Source organism: Aethalodelphis obliquidens, unplaced genomic scaffold, assembly GCF_003676395.1.
Source record: "Aethalodelphis obliquidens isolate GAN/ISIS:26980383/991018 unplaced genomic scaffold, ASM367639v1 scaffold4, whole genome shotgun sequence".
In the NCBI taxonomy this organism is placed as follows: Eukaryota; Metazoa; Chordata; class Mammalia; order Artiodactyla; family Delphinidae; genus Aethalodelphis; species Aethalodelphis obliquidens.
Genome location: NW_020837948.1, coordinates 61,746,443 through 61,758,922, shown reverse-complemented (window position 1 = coordinate 61,758,922; position 12,480 = coordinate 61,746,443). Strand labels below are relative to the sequence as shown.

Genomic DNA, 12,480 nt, shown 5'->3' with positions numbered 1-12,480 from the left:
AACTAAAAGCTGGTTCTTTGAGAAGATAAACAAAATCCATAAACCATTAGCCAGACTCATCAAGAAAAAAGGGAAGAGACTCAAATCAACAGAATTAGAAATGAAAAAGGAGAAGTAACAACTGACACTGCAGAAATACAAAGGATCATGAGAGATTACTATAAGCAACTATATGCCAATAAAATGGACAACCTGGAAGAAATGGACACATTCTTAGAAAAGCACAACCTTCTGAGACTGAACCAGGAAGAAACAGAAAATATAAATAGACCAATCATAAGCAGTGAAATTGAGACTGTGATTAAAAATCTTTCAACAAACAAAAGCCCAGGACCAGATGGCTTCACAGGCAAATTCTATCAGACATTGAGAGAAGGGCCAACACCAATCCTTCTCAAATTCTTCCAATATATTTCAGTGCGAAGAACACTCCCAAACTCATTCTATGAGGCCACCATCACCCTGATACCAAAACCAGACAAAGATGTAACAAAGAAAGAAAACTACAGGCCAATATCTCTGATGAACATAGATGCAAAAATCCTCAACAAAATACTAGCAAACAGAATCCAATGGCACATTAAAAGGATCATACACCATGATCAAGTGGGGTTTATCCCAGGAATGTAAAGATTCTTCAATATATGCAAATCAATCAATATGATACACCATATTAACAAATTGAAGGATAAAAACCATATGATAATCTCAGTAGATGCAGAAAAAGCTTTTGACAAAATTCAATACCCATTTATGATAAAAACTCTCCAGAAAGTAGGCATAGAGGGAACCTACCTCAACATAATAAAGGCCATATATGACAAACCCACAGCCAACATCATTCTCAATGGTGAAAAACTGAAACCATTTCCTCTAAGATCAGGAACAAGACAAGGTTGCCCACTCTCACCACTATTATTCAACATAGTTTTGGAAGTTTTAGAAACAGCAATCAGAGAAGAAAAAGAAATAAAAGGAATCCAAATCAGAAAAGAAGAAGTAAAACTGTCACTGTTTGCAGATGACATGATTCTATACATAGAGAACCCTAAATATGCTACCTGAAAACTACTAGAGCTAATCAATGAATTTGGTAGAGTAGCAGGATACAAAAGTAATGCACAGAAATCTCTTGCATTCATATACACTAATGATGAAAAATCTGAAAAAGAAATTAAGAAAAAACTCCCATTTACTACTACAACAAAAAGAATAAAATACCTAGGAATAAACCTACCTAAGGAGACAAAAGACCTGTATGAAGAAAACTATAAGATACTGATGAAAGAAATTAAAGATGATACAAACAGACGAAGAGATATACTATGTTCTTGGAGAGGAAGAATCAACATTGTGAAAATGACTCTACTACCCAAAGCAATCTACAGATTCAATGTAATCCCTATCAGACCACCAATGGCATTTTTCACAGAACCAGAACAAAATATTCACAATTTGCATGGAAACACAAAAGACCCCGAACAGCCAAAACAATCTTGAGAAAGAAAAATGGAGTGGGAGGAATCAGGCTCCTGGACTTCAGACTATACTACAAGGCTACAGTAATGAAGACAATATGGTACTGGCACAAAAACAGAAAGATAGATCAATGGAACAGGATAGAAAGCCCAGAGATAAACCCACGCACCTAAGGTCATCTTATCTTTGATAAAGGAGGCAAGAATATACAATGGAGAAAAGACAGCCTCTTCAATAAGTGGTGCTGGGAAAACTGGACAGCTGCATGTAAAAGAATGAAATTAGAACACTCCCTAACACCAAACCCAAAAATAAACTCAAAATGGATTACAGACCTAAATGTATGGCCAGACACTATAAAACTCTTAGAGGAAAACACAGGCAGACACTCTATGACATAAATCACAGCAAGATCCTTTTTGACTCACCTCCTAGAGAAATGGAAATAAAAAGAAAAATAAACAAATGGGACCTAATGAAACTTAAAATCTTTTGCACAGCAAAGGAAACCATAAACAAGACAAAAAGACAACCATCAGAATGCGACAAAATATTTGCAAATGAAGCAACTGACAAAGGATTAATCTCCAAAATATACAAGAAGCTCATGCAGCTCAATATCAAAAAAACAAACAACCCAATCCAAAAACAGGCAAAAGGCCTAGACATTTCTCCAAAAAAGATATACAGATTGCCAACAAACACATGAAAGAATGCTCAACATCACTAATCATTAGAGAAATGCAAATCAAAACTACAATGAGGTATCACCTCACACTGGTCAGAGTGGCCATTGTCAAAAAATCTACAAACAATAAATGCTGGAGAGGGTGTGGAGAAAAGGGAACCCTGTTGCACTGTTGCTGGGAATGTAAATTGATACAGCCACTATGGAGAACAGTATGGAGGTTCCTTAAAAAACCAAAAATAGAACTACCATATGACCCAAAAATCCCACTATTGGGCATATACCCTGAGAAAACCATAATTCAAAAGGAGTCATGTACCACTATGTTCGTTGCAGCACTATTTACAATAGCCAGGACATGGAAGCAACCTAAGTGTCCATCGACAGATGAATGGATAAAGAAGATGTGGCACATATATACAATGGAATATTACTCAGCCATAAAAAGAAATGAAATTCAGTTATTTGTAGTGAGGTGGATGGACCTAGAGTCTGTCATACAGAGTGAAGTAAGTCAGAAAGAGAGAAACAAATACTGTATGCTAACACATATAGATGGAATATAAAAAAAAATGGTTCTGATGAACCTAGGGGCAGGACAGGAATAAAGAAACAGACATAGAGAATGGACTTGAAGACACGGGGAGGGGGAAGGGTAAGCTAGGACGAAGTGAGAGTAGCATTGACATATATACACTACCGAATGTAAAATAGATAGCTAGTAGGAAGCAGCTGCATGGCACAGGGAGATAAGCTTGGTGCTCTGAGACCACCTAGAGGGGTGGGATAAGGAGGGTCGGAGGGAGATGCAAGAGGGAGGGGATATGGGGATATACGTATACATATAGTTGATTCATTTTGTTATACAGCAGAAACTAACAACAACACTGTAAAGCAATTACACTCCAATAACAATGTTAAGGAAAAAAACAAAAAAAAAAAACCCCAAAACTGCAGGGCATGCATTCTTTTCAAGTGCACATGAAACACTGTCTAGGAGAGATCACGTTAGGCCACAAAACAAGTCTCAATAAATATAAGGAGACTGAAATCATATCACGCATCTTTTCCAACCACAACAGTATGAAACCAGTAATCAGTTGTAAGAAGAAAACTGGAAAACACACAACATGTGGCGACTAAACAACTTTTCAGTAAACCACCAATGGTTTAATGAAGAAATGAAAAAGGAAATAAAAAAATACCTTTAGACAAACGAAAATGGAAACACAATTTTCCAAAATCTATGGGACACAGCAATAGCAATTCTAATTGGGTAGTTCATAGCAATACAGGCCTGCCTCAAGAACAAGAAAAATCTCAAATAAACAATTTAACTTTCCATCTAAAGGAATTAGGAAAAGAAGAACAAAGCCCAAAGTTAGTAGAAGTCAGGAAATAATAGATTAGAGCAGAAATAAATGAAATAGAGGCTAAAAAAATCAATTAAAAAGATCCGTGAAACTAAGCTGGTTCTTTGAAAAGATAAACAAAATTTATAAACCTTTAGCAAGACTCATCAAGAGAAAGACGGGCCCCAAATAAAATCAGAAATGAAAGGGCAGAAGTTACAATTAATACCACAGAAATACAAAGAATCATGAGACTACCACAATTACACCAACAAACTGGACAGCACAGAAGAAATGGATAAATTCCTAGAAATGTACAATTTTCCAAGAATGAATCAGGAAGAACAGAAAATCTGAACAGCCTGTTTACTAGTAATGAAATTGAATCAGTAACCAAAAACTGCCAACAAATAGAAGTCCAGGATCAGACAGCTTCACAGGTAAATTCTACCAAACATATAAGGAACAGTTAATTAATACCTACCCTTCTCAAACTGTTCCGAAAAACAGAAGAATAAGGAATGCTTCCAAATTCATTCTACGAGTCCAGCATTAACCGATCCAAGCCAGACAAAGACAGTATAAAAAAAAGAAAATTATAGGCCAATATCACTGATGAACAAAGATGCAAAAATCCTCAACAGAATATTAGCAAACTGAATTCAACAATACATTAAAAGGATTATACACTATAACCAAGTGGTATTTACCCCAGGGATGCAAGGGTGGTTCAATATCTACAAATCCATCAATGTTATATATCATATTAACAAATTGAAAAATAAAAATCATATAAGTAGCTGCAGAAAAAGCTGTTAAGAAAAATTCAACATCCATTTATGATAAAAGCTCGCAACAAAGTGGTTACAGAGGGAACATACCTCAACATAATTAAGGCCATATATGACAAACTCATAGCTAACTTCATACACAATACTGGAAAGCTGAAAGCTTTTCCTCTAAAATTGAGAACAAGACAAGGACACTCTTGCCACTGTTATTCAACATAGTTAGACATCCCAGTCAGAGCAATCAGACAAGAAAATAAATAAAAGTCATCCAAGGACCTCCCTGGTGGTCCAGTGGTTAACACTCTGTGCTTCCACTGCAGGGGGTGTGGGTTTGATCCCTGGTTGGGGAACTAGGATCCCACATGCTGTGCAGCACAGACAAAAAACAAACAAAAAGTCAACCAAACTGGACAGGAAGAAATAAAACTGTCGCTATTTGCAGACGGCATTATACTATATATAGAAAACCTTAAAGATACCAGCAAAAAGACTATTAGAACTAAAAAAAATTTAGTATAGTTTCAGGATACAGAATGAATATACAGAAACCTGTTGCATTTTTATACCTTAATAATGAATTAGCAGACAGAGAAATTAAGAAAATAATTCATTTGGAATTGCATCACAAAGAATAAAATACCTAGGAATTAATTTGCTCAAGGAGATGAAAGACCTGTGCTCTGAAAACTGTAAAACACTGATGAATAAAATTGCAGGCAACTCAAATAAATAGAAAGCTATTCTGTGTTCATGGATTGGAAGAATTATTATTGTCAAAATGTCCATAACACCAAAAGCAATCTACAGATTCAGTGCAATCCTTATCAAAACACCCATTGCATTTTTCACAGAAAAAGAACAAATCTTAACCTCAAATAGCCAAAGCAATCTTGAGAAAGAAAGGTTGAAGGTATCATGGTCCCTGATTTCAAACTATACTACTAAGTTCCAGTCATCAAAACAGTATGGTACTGGCACAAAAACAGACATATAGATCAACTGAACAGAATACACAGCCCAGAAATGAACCCACACTTAAATGCACAATTAATGTACAACAAAGGTGGCAAGAATACAAAATAGGGGAAAGATAGACTCTTCAATAAGTCGTGGTGGCAAAACTGTAGAGTTATATGTAAAAGAATGAAACTAGACTTTTTTACACCATGTATGAAAATAAACTCAAAACAGATTAAAGACTTAAATGTAAGACATGAAACCACAAATCTCTTAGAAGAAAATATAGGCACTATGTATGATATTTCACATCAGAATTAGCAGTACTTTTTTGGATCCGTCTCCTCAGACAAGGGCAACAAAAGCAAAAATAAACAGGGAATTCCCTGGCGGTCCAGTGATTAGGACTCTGTGCTTTCTGTGTAGGTTCATTCCCTGGTTGGGGAACTAAGATCCCACAAGCCACATAGCACAGCCAAAAAAACCCCCAAAAAACAAAAATAAACAAATGGGACTACACCAAACTAAAAAGCTTTTGCATGGCAAAGGAAACCATCAACAAAATCAAAAGGCAACATCCTGAAAGGCTGAATGGGAGAAGATATTTGCAAATGATATGTCCAATAAGGGGTTAATATAAAAAATACAGAGAGAACTTACACAACTCAATATAAAAAAAAAGAAACAATATGATTAAAAAATGGTCAGAGGGTCTGAATAGATATTTTTCCAAAGACATACAGATGGCCAACCAGTCCATGAAAAGAAGCCTACCACCACTAATCATCAGGAAAATGAAAATCAAAACCACAATGAGATATCATCTCACACTTGTCAGAATGACTTTTATCAAAAAGAAATAATGAGCGTTGGTGAGGATGTGGAGAAAAGGGAACTCTTGTGTACTGTTGGTGGGAACGTAAATTGGTATAGTCACAATGCAAAACAGTATGGAGGTTCCTCAAAAAATTAAACGTATCTGAAGAAAACAAACACACTAATTTGAAAAGATTTATCTATCCCTATGTTCATTGCAACACTTACAACGACCAAGATATGGAAGCAACCTAACTGTCCCTTGAGAGATGGATAAAGGAGCTGTGGTGTATATGTACACATATACAATGGAATATTACTCAGCAATAAAAAAGAATGAAATCTTACCATTTGTGACAACATGAATGGACACAGAGAGTATTATGCTAAGTGAAATAAGCCAGACGGAGAAAGACAAATACCATATGGTTTCACTTACATGTGGAATCTAAAAAACAAAACAAATGAACAAACAGAAATTCACTCACAGGTACAGAGAACAAACTGGTGTCACCAGAGTGGAGGAAGGTGGGAAAATGGACAAAATAAGGGAAAAAGATTAAGAGATACAAACTTAGCTATAAAATAAAAAAGTCACGGGGATATAATGTACAGCATAGGGAATATAGTCAATAATACTATAGTAACTTTTTGTGGTGATGGTGACTAGACATTGTGGTGATCACTTTGTAATGTATAAAAACATTGAATCACTATGTTGCACACCTGAAACTAATATTCTTTTTTTTTTTTTTTTTTGTGGTACACGGGCCTCTCACTGCCATGGCCTCTCCCGTCGCTGAGCACAGGCTCCAGACGCGCAGGCTCAGCGGCCATGGCCCACGGGCCTAGCCGCTCCGCGGCATGTGGGATCCTCCCGGACCAGGGCATGAACCCGTGTCCCCCGCACCAGCAGGGGGACTCTCAACCACTGCGCCACCAGGGAAGCCCGAAACTAATATTCTAAGTCAATTATACTTCAACTAAAAACAAAAAACATTAACATATCCACACACACACAAAAAAGGCACTCTTAGAAGGCAAAGAGTGAATCCTAATGTAAACTATGTACTTTGGGTGATAATGATGTGTCAATGTAGGTTCATCAGTTACAGCAAGGGTACTACTCTGGTAGGGGATGTTCATAATGGGGAGGCTATGTATGAGTAGGGCCAGGGGGTAGATGAGAAATCTAAATTTTTTTGTGACCCTAATTTTGCTCTATAAAATAAACTCTATTAAGAAAAAATAAGGCAGGGGCTCCCCTAGTGGTGCAGTGGTTAAGAATCCACCTGCCAACTCAGGGGACATGGATTCGAGCCCTGTTCTGGGAAGATCCCACATGCTGCGGAGCAACTAAGCCCATGTGCCACAACTACTGAGCCTGTGCTCTAGGGCCCGCGAGCCATAACTACTGAGCCCACATGCCACAACTACTGAACCCGCATGCATAGAGCCCATGCTCTGCAACAAGAGAAGCCACTGCAATGAAAAGCCGGCGCACCGCAACGAAGAGGAGCCCCCATTCGCCGCAACTAGAGAAAGCCCACATGCAGCAATGAAAAACCAACACAGCCAAAAATAAAATAAATTTCTTTAAAAATAAAAAAGAAATTCTTTTTTAAAAAAAGGCACTTATTCCAGAAAATTTTAAAGCTGTAAGTAGAACTCTTACTGAGACCTCATTTAGTTTATGTTCATTTAGTTGCTATTCCAGGTGGGTTTTACTATTTTTTGTAAATTTTTCAAGCAAACTAGTTGATTACAAAGCAAAATTAGATAAATGTATCTTAAATTCTATTATACAATAAAGTTGACTTTAAAGATATACTTTAACAAAGTTTATGACAAAGATTCTAGATTTATATACAATATCCTGTTACCTGATATTACCTCTCTAATAAATTGTATAAATGCTCACTGGTGATAAAAAACAATGTTCACCAATATGTCACATGCACGGTTAGTGTTTTATTCTTTGAAGAACGGTTCTGAAACATCACAATAAGTCAGGCTGAAAGGTATAGTTTAAAATAGTTTTACAAGGATATAACATATGTACTGGCTGTTCACTCTACAAAATCTTGATCATAGAGCTTATGATACACTTAGTTAGCAGCAGCACCCAGGTTTTCCAAATAGTCATCATTTTTCTCTTGTCTGCATAGACTTCTTCTCATTGGCTGCCTTCTGCTTTTGTTGCATGATCTCAGAGTCCCTATATGGGGGGAAAAGGCTGTAAGTTGTTACAGGAAAACTGATTTTATGTTCTCATTTGTTTTCTACAATAATCCATTCAGTATATTAGAAAACAATTTAAAAGAAGATATAAACTTTCATGTCTTTCCATTTTCATGGATGGAGATAGAATGGTGAAGATAGAAGGTGAAGAATGGAAAGGCTTTGAAGTCAGATCTTATTTTGAATACAATCTGTACTGTTGTCATGACCTTGGATAAATGACCTCCAAGTCTTTTCAAAATTAGAGTAATACATATCAGGTTGTTCTGAGGAACACACACACACACACACACACACACACACACACACACACACACAAGCATACCATCTGACATGAGGCAGCTATATGTAGAAATAATGGCAATTAATCTTGGTTGTCAACAAAGTTAATTCACTATAAATTTTTTTGTGAATGAAGGGGCATTTCAGAAATCTTCTAGATATCCTAAGTGGTACCTAGGGTTAGAACATAGATGTTATGAATCTATTCAGTTTCTTACAAGCCCAAAAGCAGGATATTCAGGGCATTTTCTTAACCCTTTGTGTCTCTGGCTGAACCTTCACATACTGTGAACTAAAACCAGATTACCTGGGCTGGATGGTCCATGAGCCCATATTAAAAAATATATTAAATGGCTATGTATTCAACACCTACTATGTGCCAGGCACTTTGCTGGCTCTGGATTAAGTCCCACGACAACTTTGAGTTATTGTCCCTATGTTTCAGATTTAAAAAAAAAGTTAAAGGCTTAGAGCTAAATAATGTGCCCCAAATCACACAAAAAACTAAGGTCTGTCCAATTTCAAAGACCAGGCTCTTTCCTATGTTATTATTGCATATATTTAGTGTTAGATTTTAATTCAGGATGAGTAGCTCTGTCCATGTTAGTAAGACATTTCTGAGAGGCCAATAGCAAAAACAAGGAATGAGAAGGAAGGAAAAACAAGACAGCTACAAAAAAAATGAGGTGTCCTGAATAAAAACAGTAATAGTTATTTTTCTGTTTGTAACCAAACTCTGCTGTGCTTGCTGTGTGATCTTAGTAATGTTACTGAAGTTCAGAGCCCCAGTCTCTCATTGCATGTATTGGGGCTAATAGCACTTTTCACAATTATGATGAATAGAGGTAATAAATATAGAGCATCTAGCACAGAGCTTTGTAAGCAGTGGGTAGTCATTAAGCAGTGACTATCACTGAGCCAAACTACACTAAGTTTCTCAATAAAAATATTATTTCAGGGTTACTGATCTGTACCATTCCACTGATTGGTTCACTTCTACTCCAATGTAAGTAAACAAATTTAAAGCAAAGCTTATCACTTTAACAATAAATGTCAATAGAAAGACAGTGTGAAGTGGTAATTAAGGGCTTCAACTTCATTAAATTCTGACTGCATATCAGAATCACCTGGGGAGCTTTTAAAGTCAGGTTTAACTTAAGTATAATAAAATTTACCTAGAGCACCTTTTAATGTCCAGCCCCACACCAATTAATTCAGGGCTGGGTGTAAGGCACAGGCTTGAGCAGACATCAAGTTTTCCCAGGTGGTTCTAATGTGCAGCCAGCCTTGAGGACCACAGAGAAGCCACGATGGAGCCTGTGTAGTCAATTCTTCACCTGGCCTCCGAGTTTCACATGAACAACAAAATTTGATTTTAGAATAAAATGAAATTTGGCTAACTTGTTTTAGAAACATGAATGCTTTTTTTAAAAAAACTTAAGCTGTAGTCTCAAAGTATTGATATTTCTGTAGCAGTTTTGTATTGTCACTTGTATGTCAAGGCAGTGCACCTGCATTCTCTCCAATCCAATGGATCTTCAGAAGTCAGTATAACTACATATACTTTGTGTCTCTTTCAGAAGTTATCAATATAATTGGTGACCTGTCACCCAGTGTAGTATGAGTAGGATGTCTGCTTGCAAAATGTTTACCCTCAGCACCTAACAATGCCTTGCACATGGAAGCTAAATGAAATTCTTATGGTTGTGGTGGAGTTGCATGAGATTCTCTGCAAGACAAATTATAGCTTGAGAGCTTTAAATTCTTCATCCATGGGTTGGGATAATGACTATCGCTTATAATTTTAGTATGCCTGGCACACAACAGATATGCAGCTGTTACCCCTTCCTTGCAGGCCTAGTTCTACTAAGGATTTTAAAACTGCTTTCCATTCTCTAAAATGAAAACTTCTGTGACTTGAGAATTCCTTTAGCATAACTCACCTCTGTTTCCTCTGAGAGGCAGTCAAGCTATCCTCTTTTCTTTTTCCCTTACTAATTTCCTGGGATTTCTTCATGTTTTTCTGGCGGGCAAGTTCTCGTTGATTTCCACCTACAAAGAGAAATAGTGATGTTATTTTTCCATCTCCAAAATTAATAATTCCATTCTAAGGGTCTTATTTAAATGCATCTGAAGTTTGCTTTTTAAGAGATAAGCCAGCAGAGTACTGCACTGAATGGTGTTCCAGGGATCTGACGACAAGGAGGAAGCTTAAACGTAAACACTAAAGTTCCTAACAGTATTATGATACCAGTTAAGGTGTTCACTGGCTATAAACACCAGATCTCTTAAAGGAGGCGTTCCAATCGTCTGTCTCTATGGGCCAGTATTCCAAAATAAGTTCTGGCTTTTGAGAGGTGTGGGTGAAGAGAGAAAGATACACCACAGATTACACCTCGCACACACACGTTGGCCCATCATAATTCAACTGTTAAGCGAGCATTACAGATGCTTGTAAAACATTACCTTCGAGGGCCAAACAAAAGAACTAGAGAGGAGACTTAGAGTTCCCTGTCCTCCTTAGGCCTCATGACCTTAATTAAGTATTAAGTACCAGCTATAAACCACCTCCAGACCAGGATCCCTCCCGGGGCTCCACACACCTCACCACCGGGGAGGTGTTCCTTACCGTGTAAACTCGCACCCGAGGGGCAGGCACCTGCCCGACCTTTCAGGCCGGACCGGAGCCAACCGTCCCTCTCCCTCCGCTGACTAAAAACCGGGTCACCACCGCGCCGGACGTAAGGGGTTTCACCAGCTGGCCCCAGTCTGCCCGCCCGCCGCGCCTTGGAGCTCTACTTCCTCGCCGGACGCTCCCCGCCGCTTCCCCTACCCGTCCGCATACTCACGGGCCATGTTGACCACCGGACCGAGCCTGGGAAAGTGCGACTCGGAAAAGCAAAGACTTGTTCGCACGCTCAGCGGCCGTCCCCACCCGTCGATCTGGAAGCCTAAGCCCGCGCGGGCCCTCAGCAGGGACACGCCTGTGCTCGGTGGACGGCCCAGCCCAACGAAGCCAGACAACAGCAGTCGCCGTGGCCGGCGAGTGACTGCGCGTGCGTAGCCGGTGGGGGGGGGGCGGGGCGGTGCCCGACTAGGGCCCAGGAGCCGCAGCTCCGGGGTTAGTCATCCGTCCCCGGGGCGTTTCGGCCGTTTAAGTTTGCTAGAGTCGAGAAAGCGAGCCCTGTGTCTGAGCGAGGCATGGACGTGTGTGGATTTTCCCTGTGTATACCGGTCACTGGGACTTAGCCAGCCCCTATTTTTTTGATAACGATGTTAAACGCTACAATATCTAACTTTTCGAAAAGGAAAGTTAGCTTTTTTACATCCCGTTGCAGAGGCGGGGACAGAACAGATTGAGGGTTAACTCTTTGAAAGCCAGTGTTGGCCCTTCATAGTTTCCTTTTTTTTTTTTTTTTTTGGCGATACGTGGGCCTTTCACTGTTGTGGCCTCTCCCGTTGCGGAGCACAGGCTCCGGACGCGCAGGCTCATTGGCCATGGCTCACGGGCCCAGCCGCTCCGCGGCATGTGGGATCTTCCCCGACCGGGGCACGAACCCGTGTCCCCTGCATCGGCAGGCGGACTCTCAACCACTGCGCCACCAGGGGAGCCCCATATTTTCCTTCTTTATTCACGCACCAAGCCTGCAAGGTAGACTTCATTGTTCTCATTTTACGAAACAGGCGACTGAGACTCTGAGACCAGAAGCGCTGACCTCATAGGTAGGGACGGGTAGAAATAAGATTCAAATTTAAAACGGACTCTAAAGTCTGTTCATTTCCCGTTTGATCCCAGTGCGCTTGTCACGGTCGACAGTACTTTAGGAGTTCTGTGGCTCTGTGCCTGGGTTGTGTGATGGGGAGAGAATGCTAG

The 12,480-nt window shown here is 39.2% G+C and overlaps 1 protein-coding gene across 1 annotated transcript; it reads right to left on the bottom strand.

The window, feature by feature from the left end:
- Window positions 1–8,034: 8,034 nt before the first annotated feature.
- Window positions 8,035–11,666, bottom strand: SERF1B (small EDRK-rich factor 1B). The gene is made up of 3 exons (XM_027100895.1): window positions 11,456–11,666; window positions 10,550–10,658; window positions 8,035–8,301 (listed from the first exon to the last, which is right to left on the bottom strand). Exons 1-3 carry the CDS (start codon window positions 11,460–11,462, stop codon window positions 8,229–8,231), a joined length of 189 nt encoding a protein of 62 aa, XP_026956696.1. The 5' UTR covers window positions 11,463–11,666; the 3' UTR covers window positions 8,035–8,228.
- Window positions 11,667–12,480: the final 814 nt, after the last annotated feature.